The 24,683-nt window shown below is 49.2% G+C and overlaps 1 protein-coding gene across 3 annotated transcripts in view; it reads right to left on the reverse strand.

The window, feature by feature from the left end:
• Positions 1-1,893: 1,893 nt before the first annotated feature.
• The window catches only part of IGDCC4 (immunoglobulin superfamily DCC subclass member 4), an 87,986-nt gene continuing 65,196 nt past the window's right edge, over positions 1,894-24,683 (reverse strand). For 2 of the 3 annotated variants that reach the window (XM_040569916.1, XM_040569918.1), the window contains exons 9-20: positions 24,214-24,351; positions 22,633-22,806; positions 21,813-22,046; positions 17,118-17,225; positions 16,218-16,401; positions 15,419-15,546; positions 14,890-15,060; positions 14,195-14,332; positions 13,582-13,687; positions 12,677-12,911; positions 6,544-6,708; positions 1,894-4,737 (exon numbers count right to left, since the gene is read on the reverse strand). In XM_040569916.1, the coding sequence (XP_040425850.1) occupies positions 4,207-4,737; positions 6,544-6,708; positions 12,677-12,911; positions 13,582-13,687; positions 14,195-14,332; positions 14,890-15,060; positions 15,419-15,546; positions 16,218-16,401; positions 17,118-17,225; positions 21,813-22,046; positions 22,633-22,806; positions 24,214-24,351 (2,312 nt within the window). In that variant the 3' untranslated portion in view covers positions 1,894-4,206. The remainder of the gene's footprint in view (positions 4,738-6,543; positions 6,709-12,676; positions 12,912-13,581; positions 13,688-14,194; positions 14,333-14,889; positions 15,061-15,418; positions 15,547-16,217; positions 16,402-17,117; positions 17,226-21,812; positions 22,047-22,632; positions 22,807-24,213; positions 24,352-24,683) is intronic. The other variant, XM_040569917.1, reaches the window with a different exon arrangement.

The raw sequence follows: 24,683 nt of genomic DNA on the forward strand, positions 1-24,683 counted from the left end.
GTTCGACAGTTGAGAAATGAGTAAGCATTAAAAACACATTTCCCAGGGTCCAGCCGCTCCAAAGTTACAAGATGAGCCTTCCGCAACAACTTCCTCTCTGAGAGCTGTAACAGACTGACTCCTGAGACAAATTCCACTGTTTTTTAAAATATTTTATTAATAATCCATTAGTTAAGGAATATAAGGACAATGTCTTCTTACACTTTAACACTAAAGAGTATTTGTGGAGTAAGAACAGTCTCTGAAGAAAGAAAGTTATAATTAAGTACAGCATGGAACCAAATACAGACACAATCTTCAAACAAGATCAAGTTCTGGTTACACATCCTTATGCAGTGTGGAAAGTTAAATGAAATTTAATTTTAAAATATTATCAAGGGAATACAATAACAGAACTAGATGGTGGATTTCTGCTGGACTAAAGACCTCTTTTCCAACAAGGGTATTGATTAGAAAAGACAAAATGATCCCTTCAAGACATCTATTTCTAATGAGACCAAAAACATATATAGCAATGTACTAAAATGGTTGTTTTCTTATACAGCATGTTTCATGGGCTGACCTCAGGATTATTAGGCTAGTAACATAAAAAACTCTCAGAACCTAGGTTATATGTTATCTGATTTTAACTATTTAAACCAGAACTTTATTGTCTGTTAAGTAAGAAATCAAAGAGTTGAGATATTCAGCTGAGTCATGTATTTCACGTAGCAAGGATTTAAAGGAAGTAAAGGAATAAGAATCGTGACTCTCACAGCAGCATGGGAAATATACAGTTGTGTAGCCAAATGGCAACGTTAATACTACAAAATTATGCCAGTGAGACAAATCTGACATTTTAACAATGTAAAACAATATACACCGGCAAAAAGCTGAATAGCAATAATCTTTAGTGTTACTGAAAGGAAAGAAAAGGGGGAAGGGAGCCTGATGCGTAGGAACATATATTAAGTGTGATGGGTAATTAAAGGTATCAACAGCTTGAGTGTCTGTGAGAAATTTGCAAGAAAGCTACTTATTTCATGATAAAAAAATATATGCACTGGTTGTTTCAGCTTTACACGTAACGTGTGTACTATCTGTCTTCTTCCACTCATTTCTAACCCAGTGCCACACGTGCTCAGGACAGGGGGGCCCTGGGGCAGAGCTGCAGCAAACGGGGGCACCAAGGCCCCCAGACACCGCGCGGACACAGCGCTCGTACGGAGAGCAGCCTTGCTGTTGCCATCAGCAGCGATCTCTTGGTCTGAGGGAACGGCCCTGATTTCTGCAGCTGAGGTCTGGCACTCCAGTCCACTGCCCCCCAGCGCCCGGACATCCAAATGGTGCCAGCTTCGTGCCCTGGTAAAATTCACTGGGGTGGAACGAGATCAGAAGCAGCTTCAAGGTGGGGACACAAAACTGTTTCTGTGGTGCCTAAGGAGAAGTGTCTGCTCTCAGAGCATGCAACTGATGTGGAGGTTTCACGATCGGCCCCAGATGATCCGGGGGAATGCTGCCACGCCATGCCTGCTTCAGTGACAGGCAGGAATGGATTCCAGGCTGATCAGCAGTGCTTACCCCATGGCTGTACGATTCCTGAAGTCAGCACAGGCAAGGCAGAGGGTGCGTGTACCTCAGGGTGCCCCAGTGACTGCGGCACAGTCCTTCATCACCACTGGGCTAAGCCTCCATCCCCAAAGCCCCTGCATGGAAGCTCAGGGCCCAGGCACAGCGACATGACAGGGAGCCAGCGGAACTCCAGCACCAGTCGTGTCTGCTTCTGGCCCAACCCCTGGCACTGATCTCAGTGGCAGTGGTCCGCTGGTAGGCTGTCACACTCGGAGGTGGCAACTTGGTTTTGGAGGTGAAAAGAAGTCACCAGGGGTCCTTCTGAGTGAGCTTTTGGGGGCAGGTCCTTCTCCCTTTCTGCACATCACAGCTAGCAATGTGGCTTGTACAGGGTCTGCTCTGTCACCAGGGAAGGACAAGGGCTCTTCCATAAAACTAACAGCAACTCAGGTCCAGTATCTCCCCCCGCCCTCCGCAGCTGGTGCCTGATACTGCCCAGCTGAGGGTTTTACCTCTGCAATTGCACCCGCTCCCAAATAACTGTGAATTGCCCTTATTGCCTGCAATAACACTTCACTGCCTTATCTCCAGCCCTGCTAAGTCGTTAGTCTCAAAGTCTTGCGGCAGTGAGTTCTGGAGGTTAATTATGCACTTCCTCTGCCCAGTTACCATTTCTTGGCTTTCCAGCTCCGTGCACTACCTCCTGCCTAGCCTGCTCGCTGGCACTGCTCTCCAGTCTCCGTGCCACACACCGCCTTTCAGTCATGGTGCCTCTGATCCTGGAACAGCGTTTCTGAGACTCCTCAAGACACCAAACACCAGCTGGAGCAACACCAGCTGGGAATCTTTACCCTCATTTTGTCTTTTAACAAACAGCCAGATCTCTGAATCCTCAGGAAGGCAGAACATTTACCAAACACCCCATGAGCAAAATTAACGATCCTTATCACCCCCGAGGAGTCCATCTGCAGTGTCCACAGCCAAAATCCATGAACCTGGAACAGGGCAGAGACAGGCTAAAGGACAGACAGAAGTTCACCCACCACCAGGAGGCCAGGCTGAGAGACATGTCAGCAGCAAGCCAACGGTGTCAACAAGGAAAGGTCAAAGGATGATTTTCAAATGTTATCTCTAATAAACCTAGACCTACCAGTGTCAGCACAAGGACTTGAGGACTTGATTTTAATTTTGTTCTGGTCTTAAAAAGTACTTTGGCCAGGACTCTCAGAAGTGACTAGAAATTATCACCTGTTCATCCAAAGCCTTCAGCAGGTCTACAGCTTACAGGAGGCTGAGAGCTGCTCTCTGAAAATCGGAAACAGCTGAGGTGTCTCCACTTGGGCACAAAAAGACATGTCCCCAAGATCACAGTTTACTTTTGCAATTGTTGATTCTTTTTCCCCTAGATCACGGGTTGATTTTCTAATTGTTGTTTTTTCATCTTTGCTAGTGCAAACTTCCAAAGAAAGGCTGACCACCATCCCACCAGCTGAAGCAGCCTCCTCTGGCCAGCTCCTGCAAAACACAGTCCTACAGAGCGCACAACCCAACTCTCCAGCTGCAGGGAACGTGTCCTCCAGCAATACTTAGAAACAAACCAAGATAGACATCAGCTCTGCAGCGCTATTCAATAAAAAATAGTCAACAACCAGTGCAAACATATTCTTTAGAAAAAGGCAGTATAAGAATAAGTTAAAACCTATAATGGACTATAACAAAAGAGTAGATTTACTGCTTTTTTTTCTCCAACAGACATGAGGTAGTTGTGTTGTTAGGGAGGAAAAAAAAGAAAGAGAGAAGTAGTAAAAATGCTACTCTATACCACACACTACTCCACTTTATAAAATTAAATAATATAAAGATGCTCCAAGGAAATAAAAATACATGTTGTACATTAAAAGGACAGATGTGTACCTAAAATATTAGGTACAAGAACCTATGTAAAACAAAGTCCGGGCTGGTGAAATGACCCAGACACTGAAGAAGGTTCTATATAGTACAAGTTGTTAGAGGCACTCGTAGAGTGTGTAATAAAAGGCCACTACATCAGCCTGCTAGCAATAGTTACTGTGGTAGCGTACAAAGAGAGCCTTATAATCCTTTTAACCACGGGAGGGCAGAAAAGGCTGGTGGTTACAGCTCACTGCATTTGTTTGTGTTGGTTCCACCCCCTTGTGGGACTCTGAACAGAATTCATCCCAACACCACGAGGCAGAAGGTAGTGCCGAGGCCCTCCCTGGCGAACAGACGGTGGAGGAGAATCGCCCGGTGCACCCTGCCTCTTGCCAGCATCAGAAGGAGCCTTGCTGGGCGCCTCGAGGACCGCAGCGAGGTGACCGCACCGGCCCAGTGCAGCAGGCTCTGTCCTAGCCGTGGTGCTGGGTCAGACTTTGGAGACGGCTCAGTCCTGCTCCCACGAACACCGAGTTACTCACTAGCTTCAGCAGGAAGAAAGCTGGGCCCTTATCCGTCTACCTACCGGTTTCTTGAAGGCGATATGTACAGCTGACAGGTCCTAACCCTGTCCCGGTGAGATGCTGCAACTTCTTAGCTCCTGCTGGATCCAGCGAGTCTTGGGCATGCAGTACGTCACAGGGACAGGCCCTTCGTAGTGCTTCTAGCTCTCCCATGATCAAAATCAGATTAGTTTACTCTTCAGTGATTGTGGACACATGCCATGTTCTCAGATGCTGAGGATGAACTGGTTAAACCAGAGTTACTACACAGGGGGGCCTCCTCCAGGGCCACGGAAAGCGATTGGCACTTGACTGGCTGCACGTCCCCCCTGCGTTCCTGGATGGAGTCCGAATCTCCGCTTTCCACTGAATCCAGACTTTCCCCGTGCCTGTGGAAGCCATTGGTGAGCCCAGGGATGCAAACGGCCTCAGTTTTGGGAGTCTCTCTGGTGGTGTGTAACGGCTCCTCCTGGGTCTGAACCTCAGAACTGCCCCTGCAGCCATCCAACGCTTGGCCAGCATCCTGCCGGGCGCTGGGAGAGCCGGGGAGAGCCAGCTCGCCAGAGGGCAACTCTTCAGGCTCCTGCTCCTCACTTTCTGTCTCTTCGGTGTCCAGGGCGTGCAGCTGGGAGTTGTAGTCTCTGTCAGAGGCTGAAAAATCAGAATGGACGATGACCTCTGCTTCCACTTGGTGGAGGCTGGCTAGGGGGTGGCTTTTCTTTGCTTCATTCTGTTATCAAAAAGGGAAAAAAAATTAAAAGGAAAAGTAAATTAATTGAGGGTGTGACCCAACCACGCACTGCAACATGTGGTGTTTTTTTAATCCCACAGAGTGCAATGGGATGTACACGTGCTGCTGTTAAGGATTATCTTGATATGTTTTTCAGAGCTGAAGCCTTAAGAAGCATCTCAAATCATCTTGGGATCATTATTCCTACTTTACATTTGGGAAAGCAAGTCCCAAGGGAGCGATACGCCCAAGGTTTCTTGGCAGGCTGAAGCAACCACTTCTCCAAGCCTCTGACAAAGACAACAATTTTCAAATCTCACCGGTCCATTTCTGTATTAACAGCCAGATTTCTAGAGGGCGAGCGGGCAGCACTTGAGAAAATTGGTTGCTGAGACAGCTCATGACAAGGACCCACGAGTAGATTCCAGGGCTCCCTTCACTTTTTTGGTTTAACCTTAGCTACATATCACCGTATGCTTGGTTCATTATAACCCTTGTCACAGCTTGCTAAAGATGGTGTAAACTCAAGTACTTATAGTCAGAAAGAAAATAATCAGTTCTCTTCTGCAGTTTCAATAGTTCAGGCTACAGGGTCTGCAGAAATCTGGCTCACAAGCAGGTCATTCTGCTTGTCATTCAATAATTCATCTGATCATCATTCAATAATTTACCAGCCAAACTATTTTGGAAGTTCCTGAAGAGCTCCTCAGGCAATCAGCGCTCAGGTTCTGCGCCGTGTGATTTAGCAGTAAGAAGACGATTCGAAGTACGGAAGTGAGACATCCCATGTGTAATTCGTGCTCGCTGTTGAAGCCAACTTTGTGCATCATTTACATATTTTAACACTTTTCCCTCTTTGTTGACAAACCCTGATGGGTAAGCTGTGCTGTAAACAGTGCCCTGTAATTGGGTTGTAAAACATTGTCTTAACTCTATCCACAACGTTAATTACATCCTGTGTATAATTGATTTTCACACCACTATCTGGGAAGAAAACATAGGTGGCTTGCTCGGAAGAATTTGTTGGGGGTGAGCTGCTTAAAGCAGTAACCAGACAATTCTGGTACAGACAACCTGAGCAGGTACCAGCTTGCTTTGCTGAGGTGGCCCAGATGTCCCGATCCTCGCACAGACTCTCAAACACAGGCGTGCTTATTTATTCCCATGGAGCGATACCAGAAACAGCACTTCTTCCCAGTCCGTACACCCACATAAAGATGACAAATGCAGGGGAAATTGCTCTGCTCTGTCTGGAGAAGGAGTTTAAATCAACCCTCGATCTTTGACTCCTGCTACAGGCAAAAATGCAATTCCTCCATCAGGCAAGCACGCTGCAGATCTTAATTCCTCTGTGCTGAGCGCTGCAGCTCCTAACTCACAACCAGACTGCTGGTGCCTGGCTCCGGATCCTCAAGAACCAGGACTACCACAGCCTTGCTCCCAGCTGAGCTGCCTGACCCCTCTGGCCCCCACCCAAAGGCCTGAGCCCTTTTCAGCTTTTGTTTTTCTCCAGCCCTCTTCAGCACAGGCCCTTGGGGGGTGGCTTAAGTCAAGAGAGGAGACGAGGGGAGAGCTGAGGCTCTCAGAGATGCTTGGAAAAAAAACAAGCAGCTTTTACTCAAATCCCATCCGTCTCACTGGCATACACTCCTACACCCAGGAAAGAGATAAAGCCCGTGATCGGCCAACTAAAGCCAGCTCAGAAGAAAATATTTTCTCCTGTGCTGCAAAAAGGAGAAAGGAAGATGGGGAAAAAGGAGAAAACCACATCAGAATGCACAAGCCAATAAACCAAAAGACACCCACCAACACGGCATCGTAAACCAGAGCTTGTAACAAAAGCTTTTGTCCTGCGCTGGAAGGGAGCTTCAGTGATCCGTTCACAGCAGAGAGAGGCTCTTTTGTGATAGCGTCCCCATATCTGGCTATGCTGTTTGTCCAGGGCTGGTTAGCCGATTTATTCCATGAAGACTGCAGAAAAAAAGTGGGAGAGAGAAGAGATCCAATTACCACAGATACAGATCCTTATCCTCTTAAGCCTGAAATGAGAAATAGCTTGAAAAAGGAAAGTGCAAGTTGGAGAAAATCACACGGTGTTAGAAGATCGAAGCTAAATGCAGGGAACGCTTCTGGAGGCATCGAAATAGAAGCGGACTGGCACAGTCACCCCACGACAACAGGTTATTGCTGTGTGCCACGGTCTGCTGCCGAGCGAGTGGCTACGAGTTGCCAGATGGCTCACAACGGGACTCGGAAGGGACCTTCCACTGATTCTCTAATTTTCAGTGTATATCAAGGCACAAGACCCACCTCAAGGTCCGCTGCAATCGATTCCCTGCAAAGCTGCCAACAGCCCCGAGCAGAACGAGCCTCCTGAAAACACCGCAAAGCTGGAAGCGAACAGGAATGGTGGCAAGCCTGGAGCTGAACGACTCCAGTATTTGCTTTGGCAAAGCAACGCTCCGCAGCGTGGAAAAGGACCCTCACCTGTGTGCAAGAGCTGAAGACAATGCTAAATTGCTCGCTCTGCGGTGCGGACACATTTCCTGCTCTCAGCTAGGGCCTGGGTAAACACTCGGCTATCGCCCATCAATAAAGAGGCACAAAATTCGGGGCCTTATTTCATTTATTTATTTATTTATTGCAACAGACCACCAAGCAATTCTTAGTTCAGCTTAAATCCCCTGGGCAACCAGTGTTACCTTGTTTGTAGATCTAATTAAATTATATGGGCTGAACGCAATTTGTTCTGGGTTCTCTCAGCTTCCCCTTGCAATAAACTGTTGAATGCACACCTCTGTGCATGGGAAACGTGTGCCTTTAAGAGCTGAAGTTATTTAACAGTTCAGACTATTAGTTCACAGGCAGAAAAGTATTTTCTTTCCAGGATCTGATTTTACTGGGCTGCCCTGCATCTACCTGAGCTCAGCCTCGCTACTGACGCAACCGCGCGGATTTAGGGAATACACGAGCCAGTTATCTGTAGGCTCCTTCCACAGATGTTAACATTTGTCCAGACAGACGTGGGAGGACGATGCAAGGTTAAAGCAAAGAGAAAGTGAAGAGGACGCCCTGACCTGACAAGTGTGTGCACACAGAACACTGGCGGTATGAGCGTGATGGCTGTTGAGGGTGAAGATTGAGGGTGAAGATGCACACACAGCACATCTGTTCACACCCCCTAACCACCTACTGCTCACTGTCAGGCAGGGAAAAAAGGTTTCTGCTCTGCGATGTGGCCACTGCTTGCACAGCCCCGCTCTACTGCAGCAAGAGAGAAGGCAGCGCGAGCCCAGCCGAGGCAGCAAGGAGATTTCTGACATCAGCCTGACCTTGCGTGAGTCATTTGACCTCCTTGTGCTTTGGTCCATCTGGCTGGAAATTAGGTAGAAATACATGACCAGATGTTGTACGTGAGCCAGGCATTCCTAAGTCAGCTATTTAGCAAGCAGCAAACGCTACCTCGCGCTGGCAGGAGGCATGTTTAAGCGTTCACGTACACGCCGAGGGGCTCCCTGAGCCTTCCCCGAGCCCTCTGACCACCCTGCCCTGGTGGGAGGCAGAGCACGTTACATCCCAGTGCCAACCCCAAGTCACAGGAGCTCGGCCACTGCCCTGGGATCAAGCCCCAGGAAAACAAGGAGTAAAGGGCCTCATTTAAGTGGCAGCACCCCGCAGAATGGGGGCTTCTCGACCTGGAGCTGTGGACGTCAAGCAGTCACTAATTCAGAAGTAGATGCTGGAGGCAGCATCTTTGCTGTTTTTCTCTCCACAACCCTCAACAATATGCTCTGAGCCAAGAGCATTCCCTAACTGCTTCCCTTCTAAGCGGGCAAGCACTAAACTACACTCCAATAGCGAGAAATCAAGCAAACACTCACCCACGGCTCACAACAAGGAATATCACTAAACGCGAGTGCTCAAGCGACATGCTCGGTTTGCTTCTCCTGCCATCTGAAAGGCTTTCTGCAGCTCCATCGCTGCCTGATGGCTTCTGTGCCTCTTCCAAGGAACATACGTTACTGAGCAAATACTGCCTGGAAATTTCAGCGCCGAACCTACACAAATATGCGCACACGCACGCAAATGTGTGGGTCCTATTATAGATGCTTGCATGCATATTTGCCATCAGAGAGATCTGAGCATCACACGCATACACAGAGCAAACTTGAAAGCCTTCTTGCAGGCATCTTGTGAATACCAAAAAAAACGTGGAGAGAAACAGGCAGCTCTACTGCAATCCCCAATGGGCCATCTGTTAGCGGAAACGTCAATCTGCCATGTTTACATAGGTTTTGATGACTCCGGGAACAGCCTGCTCGGCTCTGGCTGAAATTGGCTGCAACGAAGAACAAACTTGTTTTGCACCACTTTGCAACTTTCAACAAACAGAAAAAACCCATCAGCCACACAACATGGCCTATATCCCGCATGTTGTTGGAGCACGTTACGGTGCGGGGGATCCCTCTCGGGGCTGAGTCTCCGAGGTTGGGTAGCTGCAGTTAACTCCAGGTCTGCTTTCATCGTAGACCCAAAGGTCTTGTGTGCCTGAAAGCTTCTGTTTCTTTCAGGCAGTATCTTCTGGTGTAATAAATGATACCGTTTGTTTCTACACAAGGGCAACAGCGAATGGCTGAAGACGACAAGGAAATTTTCTCTTGTTTTTTCTTTTTTTTCTTACAACAGAAGAATAAGGGTAAGGCGTGTCACTCTAACACCAATTTAGAGGGAAAAATCCCTTTTTCAGTCCACTGCAAACACAAGAATGGAAACTAATAAAAACATCTTCCAATAAGAGGTGTTTCCGCTACAGCTAAATCCTTATCAAAGCAAACAAGCCTCTTCATTTTAGCCTTTTCATAGAAACTCCAACTGATAAAAACGTGCCCAGACCATGCTGTCTTCCAGTGACAAGTAGAGATTTCATGCACATATATGAGCTGAGGATGACCATGTAGGAAATGTTGATCCTGAAACCTTCCCTATTTTATGGGGACAGTTATTTAAGCTAGCTTGAAGTCCTGCATGGAAGAAAGCTGGGGACATTTCAGACGTGCCCAGCTTTTAAGGGTGGCACAGTGGAGAGAAGGGACTCGTCGCTGAATGGTACCAGTCTGCAGGAGAGGGAAAGCCCAGTGCCATACAGACCAACAGGCCAAATCCCTGCCCACAGCGATGTAACACAAAGCTTTCTCCCGTCAGAAAAAGGAGAATCTCTGCTGGCTGTCAATGGGAGCACAGCTCTCATCTAGGACTCTCCAGAAAACATCGGGACTTTCCTTCCACGCAGAAGAATTTCTACACGCAAATGAAAAACAACCTGGGGAGATCCAAGTTCCCCGATGTGTTACAGCTTTTGCCCTCTGATTTACAGGGATGCTTCACGGGAAACGTGGTCCCCGTGGGAAGGAGGCTCCCTGGGACAGAGCTGGGCAGCAAGCAAGCAAGGTTCCAGCACAACAGCAAACGTTTCTAGGCCAAAATGCTTGGGTTTGGCTTCCCTCAACGAAAAGCTCAAGTCTTCCGTGGAAAGCAGATGCTTTTTAACGCTCTCCCCCACCCCCCAAATTGCTTGGCCCCAAAGCAGCAGTGACGGAGACGTCTGGAGCAGAGCCATTTCAGCATCCTCGGTCCATCTGTCAGGGGAAACGGCGCTGCAGCACCACAGCCCGTGCATTACAGCATCAGTCGTAGTGCGGGCTGCCGAGGGTGGCAGTCTGGGGGTCACTGGGAAAGGGAAGACATGAAAAAAAGGAAAAAAATCACTTGTCAGTGCTCGTACAGACCCTGGTGTGTGACCACTGGGGAACGCACAGAGAGGAAGGCAAAGGGGCTGCTCAGCAGCCAAGCAGAGGGGTCCCGTGAGGACCCCTGGGTGTGCCCAGCAGCACAAGGGCCACCCCACCTCCGCGTGGTGCCACCCAGACACGATTTTGTCCCTTCCTCCTGAAGCCACACTGCTGGGAATCCACTCGGTCCCACACTGTGATGGGATATCAGGAGAGAGGGGCTACTGCTACTGTCCCTTCTTTGTGCCTGCACACCTCCTAACAACACGGAGCCTCAGGCTGCCACAAGGACAAAACCAATGAAGAATAATCCCCGAAATGCTACGTAACGAGCCGGCACGCGAAAAGCCTGCAAGCGCAGGAGCAGCCATCGCTGCTGCTAACAGCAGTGCTACCAGCCAGCACTGAACAGGTCTCAGGAGAGCATTATGGGGTGGAGAGCCCAGCAGGTATTTGGAGAAGTCACACAGGCTTGTAGCTGCCAGCTCCTTGGCACCACAGCCACAGGAACCTGCCCAGCAGCAGCATCGGACTGCGAGTCTGTCCCAGCAACGTCCTGAGCCCTGTGCTGACATGATATGCTGCTAAATAAAAGGGATCCCTGAGACATTTCTCACTCCCTTTCTTTGTTGACTAGGAGTGCAAGTGCTGGTACCTGAACCAGAGCACCCTGGGGAGCCTCCCCTTGCCAGGATGGACCAAGGATTTCTTTCCAAAAGGATTTTCTTTCCTCTTGCCATCACTCTTCACAGAACCAACCACAGAGAGCAGGAGAGAAGAAATGAGAAGACAACAAAGGCAGTCGGCCTGGGTCTTTTCACACCCAAATATACCCACCAGGGTATGAGGCGGGTGAGATGGAGCTCAGGCTGGCTCAGGTGGCACTTCCCAGCGGGAAGGGGGCAGTGGGGTCTCCTGTGCGGGCGCACATCTCCCTCCAGTGCCCGCTCCCAGCAACAGCAGCCTGTTGCTCCCGGCCACCACTCCAGTTCTGTCACCTGCAAGGTCATCCTCACCTCACCGGGCTCCTCGGGTGACAACGCTGCTCTCCGGGTGGCTGCTCCACGGCGATCCCTGCTTCCCTGTCCACATCCATCAAAAACCAGGCCGTTTATTCTGCTAGCAAAACCACTTGGCAAACTTAACTCTCACTCGCCTTTCCCCATCCAGTTACGGAGGCAGAGAAACCACTGCCAGAATCTCCCTCTCCCACTGGAGGGCACTGCCCTCTCCAGCCCCTGCTCTGCCGGCACAGAAGTCATCCTGCAGACCTCTGCAGACAGCATTCCTGCTCTGGAAGAGATCTGGATACGCTGCCCCTAGAAAGGCCTCCAAAGGAGGGGACTTTCCTCCGCTTGACCTGTTCTTGGGGTAAGTCGCCATCGCTGAAAACATTTGTTCCTTGTTTGACAGAAAGAGCTGTAGGAAATTCCTCACACTCTTTCTTCGGCTCGGGTCCAGAAAGGCAGCTCCATTCCGCTGAAGTCCACGGACGCGGCTTGGCTGCAAACCATCTCCTTCAGCTGAGCGCTGATCCGACACGGCACTCGGGGACAGCCAAGAGCATGGCTTCAGCGCAAAGGGCTATCTGTTAAAGGCAGCTGAAGGCGTTTTATTTCCAAAAGGCCACAGCTGCCTCGCTGCTAGCAGCAAGCACAGGTTAGCCACACATCCTGAGCTCACCTGCCCTCCTGCGACACACAAGCGTATTCTTGGTGCAAATCCCCTGCGTTCACAAGGCATTTGTCTTACTGAACCTCCTAATTACTTTACATGCTCTCCCCGGGTTACAAAGAGAGACATAAACAGATTAACTAAATTAGGCCAATTAAAGGTTCCCTAATGGAATGAAATGTTTCAGACAAGCTTGAGAGAGGAAATGGGCAGGGAGGAGTGAAAGACAACGCAACGTCAGGCAAGCCGGGAAAGACTTCTTTTCTTCTGGGGCTAAGGGTCCACTACCCCTGGCAGGTGGAACAGGGCGGCAGATGGCACAGTGATCCCAAACTTGGATCTGACAGCCTGCAGCCAAGACTACCAGCACTTTCCAGAGCCAAACAGAATCAGACCCCGACTTCCCAGCAGGATCACCCCAAATGAAGGCTCCTGCCTGGGGTAGGAGTCCAGGCACCACTTGCACAGGTCATTACCTTCCTCTTCCCATGAACGATGTCCTCAGGGAGGCTCGTGTGGATGAGGCTGTGCACTTCTGTCAGTTCTGTGATGTCTCCCAGGGGCACAGGTGCATCCTCCGGCAGCGGGGACATGAGGGACTCCAGTTCGTGCGCGTCTGAGGTGGCACTAGGAGCTGCCACCCCTTGCCTGCCCCGGTGGTAGTAAGCGTGGTTGCCGGCTGCCTGGGAATCCAGGCCTGGCAGGGCCTCCCTGAGGGAAAACAAGCAAGAGTTGACATTTCTGATCATCTTCACATTCCTCTGTCCCAAACTGCCACGAGACTGCCAAAGTTATCTAGCCCAGGCCACTCAGCCTGTCCCTGTAGAAGCAACTAGACCCAAGCCTGACACTCGTGAGGAAGCTGCTTGTTCCGAGGCCTAGGATCTCTCGCCAGCTCAAAGCTCTCCTCAGGCACTAAGCTGGTTTCCTATCGCAGTCTCTCCAAATGCTTGTGGCGGGATCCAGACCCCTGGAATAGCAGGGGGCTTTGGGCTGAGTCCAATCCTACTTACACCAAGCTGTTAGCCACAGGGAGGTCGCTGTCTTTCATCACCTTCCCAAGTGAAAGTTTTACCAAACATCCTTAGAGCTGTCCAGCAACAGAAGGAAAATACTGCCCAAACACACATTTGCAAACGGCAAATAGTGGTTTTTTTTTTTTTCCTTTTTCTTGCCTTTCCAACCCCCCCACTGGAAAAAAAAAAAAAGTATGTTCTTTTTAGCTGGCTAGCACTCCCGTGACTCACTCTCTACATTAACTGACGTCATGCACACCGCATCCCAAACTGCCCAGGCTGAACACAGGGAAGAAGGTCACAGTACATTTTGCCTCCTGCCACAGCAGCCTCCTCTCCCCCCTGCAAGGCGAGGTGGCACCTACCTCTGCTTGCTGTTGCGAAAGCTGGCGCACATGCAGAAGAGTATGCAGAGCAGCCCCAGGCAGACTCCCACAATGATTCCCGTGACAGAGTGGATGTCCAGAACATCTAGTAGGGGAAGGACAGGTGCATTATTTCAGCTGTTAACAGGAAGAAGGCGGAAAGTGTCCTGAGTTCAGAGAAACATTTCATTAAAACCAATGGGTGGTGCCTCTGTATACAAAAAGGAAAAAAAATATGGCTTGGCAGTGACAATTTAGAGCACCTTAAAGCAAGCTGGCATCCGTGTATATTCATTAATTTCCTGCTACACAGGCCTAACAAGGGCAGCGAGATGCAGGTGGCACGTGACTTTCCAGAGGGGCCAAGATGGCAGATGAGAGACTGAGTTCTGCTGTGGGATGGCTTCTGGGGCTGCTTGGGGCCTATGGAGCTGCACATCTGAGGACCCTGCTGTGATCCTCTGCACTCTCCTACCCACAGTCACATCTCACATTCTGCACATCTCACATTCTACACAATTCGTTAGCAAACAGAGAAATGCCACTGCTGATGAACTGTGGTTTTCAGCAATGCAACTCGTTTCCTGCCCCGGGACAAAGGGGAAATTCGTACCAGACAATTTCTCCCGCAGCGTGTGCACATCCTTAACATTTGAATAGGGACCAGACCCCACCACTGTCTTTGCTCCCATCTTGAAGAAGTATCTGGTATCACTTTCCAGTCCGTGCACTTCAGTGCTGAAGATATTTCCTGATCAAAAGCAAGCCAAGAGAGGTTAAAAATGTGTAATTTCAAGTGCATTCACAGGGCTGCAGCAAAGCAGCAGCGGAAGTCTGCTGGACTGCCAGAAGTGAGGCATTTTGTGCCATGAGAGGTAATTCAGACACCTCCTAGGTATTAATGAATGTGCTGCTTACAGAGCTGATGACACAGACTGCATACAGTGTTGCTGGCATACATCCTCCTAGGAGTGACCAGGCAGTGGCCTGTACCTGCTGGATGTCTGCTGGATGGCAATGGCTGGTTCAGCCCTAGATGTGTATGTGATTTCATGTCTCTCGGCAGTCATATCCCCGGACTCTTTTTATATGACCAGAAGCAAGGATCAGCATATGCCTCAAGAACGCTGGCAGCTTCAATTTGTTTGTTTGTAGTCAAAAATCAGCAGGAGTAACCAGCCCGGGCTCTGTAGGCTGACACACAAACCCAGGGGAGAAGGCAGGAGCAACCAAATAGCTGGTGGGGTATTTAGTTAAGCTTAGAGGAGACTGAACAGAGGTGTTTGCCCGGACCTCAGGAAGGCTCACCTTCTCGTGTCAGCAAGGTCCACATGTCGTCAGGCTGCGTGTTGTTGGCGTTGTACAGGATGAGGTACTCCACGATGATGCCATTGGGCTCGGCAGGAGGGCACCAGTGCACCTGCACAGCGTAGGGGTTGAGTGGGTGCAGCCGCAGGTCAGACGGAGGAGTCGAGGGACCTGGCAGATGCGAGTAAAGAACCACTGTGAGCATCAGAAACAAGGAGGAGAGCACCCAACCTGCAGGGCACGATGACTGCTCCGTGCCTTCCATGAATCACTGGCACACATAAAATGACGTGTGACCCAGGTGACCGGACATCTTGTCTAAACAAGCTGTCAAGAGTGCAGAGGGAAGGAGGCTACTTAGCCCCCAACAGGGCAGGACATGTTGCACTCCTTCAGTGGGCTTGGGACCCTGAGCATCTCTCAGCTTCTTATGTACACAGTGACATCAGAGCTTGAAATCTCTCAGGGATTTGATGGAGATTCACAGAAATCCAGGAAAGATCAAGGTTCAATTCCCATAAATACTCACGGTCGGGAAGGGTGAACCGCTCCACCACGCTGCCAAAGGGCCCATCGATACCAACGCCATTGGACTGCACAGCAAACTCATACCTGGTGTAGGGCTTCAGCCCACTGATGAGGATGTCTTCATCCGAGCTGCCAAAAGAGGAGGCATTCACAACGTCATTAACATGAGATGGAACCCATGGTTACCCTGGTACCTTACCAGGAGCACCATAAGAGGTTATCCTAACTCTTACAGTATTTGATTTTTCACCTAAAGCTTCATCTTCTGTGGTCATGTGAATGCAAGAGCACTCAGCTCCCAGATACAGAGAAAAGCAGGTTCCCAGCCTTTGGGACCCCTTTTTATGTACTTGCAGAGCAAAGCCTAGTTACAGGCTGAAAACCTGCATGGAAATCTAGATTTAAAATATATCCCCAAATCAAAACTCCTTAAACTCTATCCATTTTTTAACCAAACTTGAGAGGACCATCTCACAAATCACAGATGCTTTGAGTCTGGCCATAATTACGCCTGGCTTTGTCATCGACAGGGAAATAAAATAAGCACGTAAGGTCCATAAAATGCAGAAAAGATGCAGAGACTAGTCTGTAAATTGCCTCCTGGTACTTAAGTCATGGACAAACTCCCACTGTGGAAATCCCAGTGCCACATTTCACCATCTCTGAATTCATCCGTGACCAAGGCAGACAATCCCAGCATTTTGCCAAGAACTGGGACATCCCTGCAGATTCCTCCTCCCTTGTGTTTATTCCTGACATGAGCAATATATGGCAGATGAACCCTCAGCATCCCTCTTTACCTTGTGTAGTATGTAACAAGAGAGGCGTTTTTCAGGCCCCAAGGGCTGAAGCGCACAGTGTAGTTGACAATCTTGACCGTGGTGAAGTCAGGTTTCTTCCACCTGAGCCATATGGACGTTGAGCTGTTGGACTCTGCATAGACTTGGACTGGAGGCAGCGGAGGACCCTTCTGCACCGGGGGATCTACGGTGGTGCAAGACAAAGTGAAAGATGTGGAGATGCAATGACAGTGAGGCAAGGGACAGCCACCACAGACAGAAATCGGGGAATAAAACAGGCTGTGAAGCTTGCACAAAGATGCTGTCCTCCAGTGTAACCACGGATGTCCTGCTTAGCCCATCTGTGCACAAAGCTGTCCATGCTTTTCCTCATTTGTGGGGAAAAATCCTAATGAGGACCTCCACACCACACTGGTGGCGTACTGCTGGGGCACACAGGAGGCCAGCTTCAAAGTTACCCGCTCAACAGGCCCACACCAGGGTGAGGAGGAGCACAGGCTCTTCACCACCCTACAACAGACCGAAAGGGCTGGGATCCGAGCCCCAGTCCTCAGAGCTTTCGATTTCTAACACTGAGAAACCTGGCATGCTGATCACCCACATTCCTGAATGTGTGTAACGTAAGAGACGAAACCCAGGTTACTGCGCATTTCCAAAACCATCCCCAAGCCACTCATGGGGCCAGAGAGCACTAAGAAAGGGGATAATTTGCTCCTTTCTCTCCTTCCCAAGATAACTCCTCCAAAACAACTGCAATGACTGTCAAAGGCAGTTCCGTTATGTTGGGACCTTCCCCATTTTGGTAACGTCCCCGCTGAAGTCCTTCTTCTGTACCTGCACCTTTCCTTTGAAGTCACGTACCAAACAGACGAGACAGACAACGAACAGGGCATTCCTCACCTACTGCTGCTGCAGGTGCCTTTTCGGTTTTGCCCTTCCAAACGGCCGCATAACCGTCTTCGTGCTTATTGAATGCCACCAGCTTCACCTCGTAGAGCTTCCCAGGAGCTGGAAAAATCAACCAGGGTTTGACTGGGCTTATTCTTCTTACCAGTCCCCCTCCACTCAGACATGTTTTCTTATAGCTGACTAGCTTTTCCCACCACCCAAGAAAGCAGCTCTAACAGAGTTGTATTTGCTAAAATACATCAGGACACACACACCCCCTTCCTCTTACAGGGTTTTCACATTCAAATACTGTCTCACAACCGGAGCATTTGTCGTCGCAGCTACTCCCTAGTTCTCCTTTCCCTTTTTACAGAAATTGTTACTAACAAATGGACTTTCCATAGCCCCTGAGGGGGTTAAGCAGTGTCCCGACCTGTAGCACATCATCTCAGGATCTCCTGACCCTTCTCCCCTTCAAACTACTAACGAAACCCCCATGGAAGTGAATGAACTGTGTTGTATATTCTTGGAGTGAGGAGATCCTTCCCTCTCCTCAAAATGCACCCCATTTCTAAAGCCTTTCCTGATTTATTCACTGCCGTAAGGCTCCTCCTTCCAGCACGTCCCTGACCTCCCTGTTGTTTAAGTCACTGGGAGCTTTGTTGTATGGGGACTGTTTTGCCTCCACAGCAGAGTTCCTACATCTGCAGTTAGGAAAGCAACAGTGCAAACAAAACCCATGCCAGAAACCTAAAGATCCTCTTTACGCAGCCTTCCCATCAGACAGGCACACACTCCACGGGGAACATCATGCCCTGATCCCCAAATAAGCTGCAGGACAGGGCGCTGTGTCACCAAACAGCACTGGCGTGGTCCGGAACCCACTTCTGCCTTTCCTCCTGCCTTTCGTTAGCTGAAACGTTCCTTTGCCATGCTAAGAAACATCTGAGGGGTTTTTCACGAAGATGTTTAATTGACAAAACAGCTCGGGACATCCAAAGTTCTCAAATAAGCCACTCGCCAGCTTCTCCCTTCAGCAGCCAGCCCACTCGGAAGCTCAGCAAGAGCAGTCCAGACTGTCTTTAGCTGCCTTGACTGCAGCATGTTAATGACGTTTGTTGATTTGGGCCGTGCCTGTTCATTCCCTGCCCCGACAGATCACTGCTCCCTTTGCCAGGCAACGTAAGCAGAACAAAACCCTTCTTATTGATGCCAATTTTATTATTACTGCGCTGATTACGCTCCCAGAGGCTAATGGTACCAATTACCAAAGGCTCTCGCTGCTCCACAACACGTTCACGCTCAGAATATAGAAACAGTTCAGCCACATTTTTGTCCCTGAAAGAATCTCGAAAGCAAGCAGAGTTTTATCTGCCTCCAAAGCAGTCTTATCTGCATCTCCTCACTCTCCAGCCACAGGAAAATGTTTCGAACCCACACGAGGGGGAAGAGGCCAAAAGGCACTCAACTTCCAAGCAGCTGGGGCCACAGGCTTGGTGAAACAAAGAACCCCCAGCCCATCTCTCAGCACGCCCCAGCCTCCTGCTTGAGCTTTTGGCCGGGCTCATCGTGAATGATGGGATCCAAAACGATGGGGAAGAGCTCACAGATGTGATACAGCTGCGGGCAGCTCCTGTTGGGGCATGAAGCGAGGGGAAGGATAAGGCCTCCATCTCCATCCTTGGGTAGGAACAGCACGGCAGCCACTCAGACATGAAGCCAGAGAAGCTCTGCTACACGACCAAGCAATTCGTATTCTGAAAACAGGGGTATTTTGGGTTTCTCAGAGGTTTGGCTTCAATTTTTATACACAGGCCCAGATGTTCAAACTCTTAGAACAAGCAGACATAAAGTTCTATCAAGCTGTCAAGAAGCTAGTAGGCAGCATGAAAACAGATGTATTTCACTACATTCCATCATACATTAAATATAAGCAGAATAATCTAGTCCAGATCATCTCAAATCACTAATCTGGATGACTGCGTAATATATCCAATATGCTAAATACGTTGTTTCGTTCAGTTTTTCAAGGTGTTCATGTAGGCCAGATGCCATATGTTCCCCTAAGTGGGAAATCACCCTGATCTCCGGGGAGTCACTTCCAGAGGAATGCACTCTTCCTCCATGGGAACGTGGAAGACAGGATCAGATCCCTACTGTTTGTTTTTCCTGTCGTTTACGGCCCTGGTAGTTACACACCATTACAGAGACTGACTGCTAGAACGGAGATAGGAATCGATGAGAATTTCTCAGGGATAAGCCATCCTGGTGATTCAGGACAGCTTCCTTTGGTTTTCATGGGATCGTTAAACTTCTGTGTTTCTTTTGTACCTTTGAACAGCTGCCCACCTCTCTGGCAGGATTTCAGCACATAACTCTGCACATAAGCCTGCACGTTAGAGCAGATGCAAAGAGTGACCTTAGTGATATCACTCCAAGGAGACACGGTTTGTTCCAGAGGTTAGCAAGAGTACAGGAGAAAATATCTTGTCTCGCTTCAGACAGCTCAAATAGAGAGAGCTGGGACATAACCAAAGGCAAAATCAAGAAACCAAATATCGAGAGTAAGGCAAAGGATGAGGAGGAAGCCTGCAGGACAGAGAAGAGGTGGTGGACAAAGCTGGCGCTATTTTATTAGCAAGACCAGCTACAACATGGGAAACTAAGGCAGGAAACGTGGGCAGGGCTCTTTGCTGGTGCAAGAGTTGCACTGTTGCTGTGAATGAAGAACTACTGTGCTCAAGAAGCACTGTCCACGGCTGCTTTCTGCCCATCCATCCACCTCTGCCTGAGACATGTCTCAAAAGGAGCTGTCTCGTCAGAAAGCATTTCCCCTCTTGTCCTGCTGTGCTCCTGGAAAAAAAAAAAAAAAAAAAAAAGGGAAATCAGGAAATCTAAATCAAGCTACACAGGAGTTTTACCCCTCAGGCTAACCCTAAATCAAGACAGGAGAAGGGGCGGTGTGTCCAGAGAAGTGGAGCCAAGGAGCACTGAGTGACTGCACTGCAGCAGTACACAGTGTGTATGCTGGTTTGTTTGCAGTAACACTGCATGCAACTGTGTCTGAGCTAAAGTCTTGCATTCCCAGTGCCTAATTCTGGGATTTCTTGACACCTCATCTCTTCAAATGTGACTCAGTTTGTGGTTTCAGCCATGACACTTCAATGGCCCATCTCTTCTGGGCCAGCCTGGGCAAACCTCCCCCTGCCACCAGATAGCACCATCACCACGTGCAGCGCCCTTGCTACCTGCAAGACCCCTAAAGCAGATGGAAGTACTTGCACTGGGCAGCTCCCTGCCATAAACCTAAACTCTTTTAAACCCCAGCCGCTCCTCCTCCTTGTTTCATGTCCAAACTCCTGCCTTTCACAGCACAGCCAGATTCCCGACCCCGTTACTGTACACGTGCAGAAGCACATCATTCGGCAGCACAAGGGGAAGAAAAGAGAACGGCCATGGCTGGAAGAAACCAGAGCCTCTTCCTGATACAACGATAGCTGATACACAACAGCCAAATCATAAGGAAGCTATTAGGTCTTGACGGATGCCCAAATTTAAGGAAGTAATTACAGAAGAACAAGCAGCCTTCTCAGCATCACCATGCCAGAGCATTTGGAACCAATTCAGCCTGCTCCCGAGCCCCTCCGCTAACTGATTTGCCAGTGGTTAGAGCAGCGCGTGATGATGTTCACATGTGGTTTCCTCAATGCAATAATTACAGACCTAAACTCTTTAGAGGAACTCCTAACTGTTCACACCCTCTCAGTGGCAGCATGGCTGCAGCATGCCTGGAGTACTGGAAACCTGCTCAGTGATGACACGAGCTGTCCGTCCAGGTGCCGCAGGCTGACCTTACACCGTGCACAATATACATGTCAGACGTGTAAGATGAACCAGCAGGAGAAACACTCGCCCCTCAGTCTCCACAGTGGGCACGGATGAAGCATGAAGTGGGGGATGGAAGAACTCTAAGAAGCAGAACCCTGTTATCAGGATGCATCTGCCATGGCTCTTTTCTCTCTCTCCATCCTGTATTGATTGGCAAATCAATTCATTAGTATGATGAGATGTTAAAAACATAACCCCTTATGGGAAAAAATAAATGTAGTAAGCCAGGCAGGTAACTGACTGCAATGCGGACTTGTTCTCCAGCCACGGACACTCACTCTTCTATCTCTTTTCCCTCAGAGGAGGTGGAGGAGAACGCTGACCCCAAATTAGTATGCTGTGAATTAACCTATATCTGCATTTTAACATAAAGATTTTTCAAATAGCATGCAATCATGGAGCTTCTTAGAAACATACAGACAAGGAGAGATCATTGCCCTGACTGGTGATTTTAACCTAAGCACTCTCATGTTGACATAATAAAGAACAGTAATTGATGCATATCCCCTCATTAGTATATACTAAGCGTATCAGTAGCCCTTGGTTAAAAATCCAATCCCTGCTACACTGCCTTCATCAATTTCTGTCTTTCAAACTCTCCTTAGAACAAGTCACAAAAGCCCCACGCCAGAAATTATTTTGGGTGCTCTTAAAACAATAAAAAACCAATCAGGCAGAGTGCTCAGCTCATGCAGTTGTGGACTTCTACACCTGCAGGCGAGCAGATAACACTGAGCTACCTGGAAGTATCCTGGGACTGCTGTAAAGTGTGAGAGTCAGACCTGGTTTCTGCACCCACTGCTAAGACGACCAGCTCACCTAGTCGAGTCAGTTCATACTGCTTCACTTTCTTCTTTAGCTTTATGGGCCCTACGTCCCAGCTCTCATCTTCAGCACCATCCAGGGGACTTTCATCGCTGGCCTCCTCTTGGCTCACCTCGCGGTAGTACAGCTTGTAGCCTGATATCTGGGCATGGTTGGCTGGGGGTTGCCACGTTAGCAGGAGAGATTCCATCTTCGCTCGGACTTTTAATTCCGTTGGGGCAAATGGAACTAGAAGAGAAGAGAAAAGTGTTCAGTCACTTATCTCTCTTATTTCTTCGCTCTACTGAATCCTTCCTGACGTTGGCAGTGAGCAAGGGGTGTGAGGAGAGGCCATCCTGCCAGAAGGGCATCTCCACTGTCTAAAGGAACGGTGTGGTTGAACTCTCCCATGAGTTTACTAACTGCACAATGCAGGAAAAAACACTTCACAAAGCTGTATGGGAGTTTCTCAGTTTATTCGGAGTTACCACCGTCTCTAACCACTGCTGGAGGCTGGCTTGGGCTCAGCTCTGTTTGGCAGAATTGTCTACCCACTCCTGAATCAGGCTTTGTTGTTTATTTGTTTGTTTGTTTCTTGCTTTTTAAAGAATTTTCACATCTGCGTATGGAGGGAGGAAAGACCCACTACGCAGCCAAGCAGCAAGACAGAGGCTGCTCAACGGGAAGCTAAAGGTTGGTACCCTGGTCCAACCAAAGCCAATAGTTAGAATTCCCTAGTGAAAGCAAACATCTCTGGTTATGCCTCAAGCTCCCCATCTGAGAAGTAACATCCTGCAGCCCCCGCTCCCAATCCCAGGCACCATCCAGCTCCTACCGTGCGTTTGGTTGTCCCTGTCAGGAGTCCGGTGCTGGGTCCACTCAGACGGGGCCCCATAGCCCATGCTGGTGCTGGCCGCGATGCGTACTTTGTACACTTTGTTGGGATGCAGCGAGTAGAGAGTGATCTGTGTTTCGTTTCCACCCACCTCAATGGAGGTAACCTGATCTGCTGGAACCAAGGTGACACCAATGAAAAAGGGGTTTTCCCACCCAAAGTGCAGCCACAAAGCCCAGCAACACCCACATGGCCTCTTGTCACCAGGAAAAAACAGAACTAGAGATTGGGCAGAGCTGATATCCTGACTGACAACCCCCTTCATCACGTTCAGAACCACAGGATGCCTTCAGCACCGCTGAGCCTGCCTGGAGGGAGCCGTCAGAACCCTTTGCTGCTGCTGACATGACGGCAGAACAGGAGCACAGCTGATGGTAAGTTCCAGTGGTTCCCATTGCTGTATTTAAATCCGCACCTTAATTTGAACCAGAACTGTCCAGCAGCCCTGCTTTCTGCAATACTCACACCTTCACCAACACCAGATTGAGTTTTTATCACTCCCTCGTCAGCCCACCCAAGTTCACAGGGGAGATAACAGGAAATTTAAACTGAGAATGATCTGGGATTTTCACTGTAACAACTAATTGGTCTTGCAGGAGATTCATATGGCCTGTTTGGTGAATGCAGAGGTCTTGCTTTTCAGTTTCACCTGGTGTAAACTCAACTGAGAGTACTGCCCTGCCATGTAACAGTGTCTGGTTGAGTGTGAACCCTGGACTGCAAATGTTTCGAAGGTTTTACGACACCACAGAGCCACGTGCAGGTTCAAGGCAAAAAAAAAAAAAAAAAGGGAAAAAAAAACACAACAAGAGCCAGGAGTCACACTGCAGACTACTAATCCAGATCAAACACATGGGAACATGTCCAACACTTCATCACATTCCCCATCCTTCTCTTAGTAAGAAGCATGACCCCGGGAAGTGAGAAGCTGCAGAGCTTTGATGGTTTTAAGAGCAAATACCCAGAAGGATTTGCAAAGCAAGCACACATGGAATCAGAACAACTGCATTCAGCATATGGAAACGTTACCATCCCTGCTGAAGGCTTCGTATAGTGTCTGACAATATAAACAAAACCAGATAAAACTCAGTAACAGGGCAATGCAGCCTAGCCAGAAAACTTACATAAGGATCACTGATCAGACTCCATTTTAAAGGAATCCAATGCATTTACCCTTGTCCTGAAGCAACATAAAGCTCTCCTCCCAAAACACACAGCGCAGAGGGCACCACAGGGTTGGTGATGCAAGCCTTCCTGGGGCAGCATGATCAGGTGAGCCATTCCCCTGGGGACACAGGCTCCTCCACAATCACGGGAAAAGGCGCCTGGGAGTAGCGGGAGGTAGCACAGCAGCAGCACTGCTGTGACCACCAACAGCAGAGTCCAGCTAGGGGAGGGAGGCTCTCAGCAAAAAAGGGTCCCTCTGCTGAGGGATCTTGCACCTCTTCGCCTCAGCATGACACGTTGTTAGTGCTGCAGGAGCAGAAGACACAACCGCTTTCCAAATGTTGTTTCCCTCACCTTCCTTGAGGGTGCAGTAGTCAATCTTGTACTTGGTTATCTTGCCGTTACTCAGCTCCGGAGGAGGAGGCAGCCACGTCACACGGATGTCACCAGGAGTCATGCTTGACAGGGACAGCTGAGGGGCAGCACTAGGAACTGGGCAGAAGACACAACACAAAGTCGGTAAAGACTGTGTCCTCTACAAACTGGGCAGGTCAGCAGAATGGTTAATCTGCCTGCGCTGTAGTGTGGAGCATGAAGAAGACGCTAAAAGAAATGCCTCACCGATTCAGGCTTCAGCCCAGGAATCCCCATCCCCTTGAGAATCAGAGCTCTGTGCTGCACGCAGCTTTCATGCTTTCAGCTGAGCTCTTCAGGCTTCTGACACACACACATGGGACCACATAGTTCACTACGTCAGGAGCATTAAAAGCACATAATGCACCCTGCGGCATAGCAGGGGTGTGCCTGAGGTCTGCCAAAACCGT

The sequence above is a fragment of the Cygnus olor genome, chromosome 11 (genome assembly GCF_009769625.2).
Source record: "Cygnus olor isolate bCygOlo1 chromosome 11, bCygOlo1.pri.v2, whole genome shotgun sequence".
NCBI lineage: Eukaryota > Metazoa > Chordata > Aves > Anseriformes > Anatidae > Cygnus > Cygnus olor.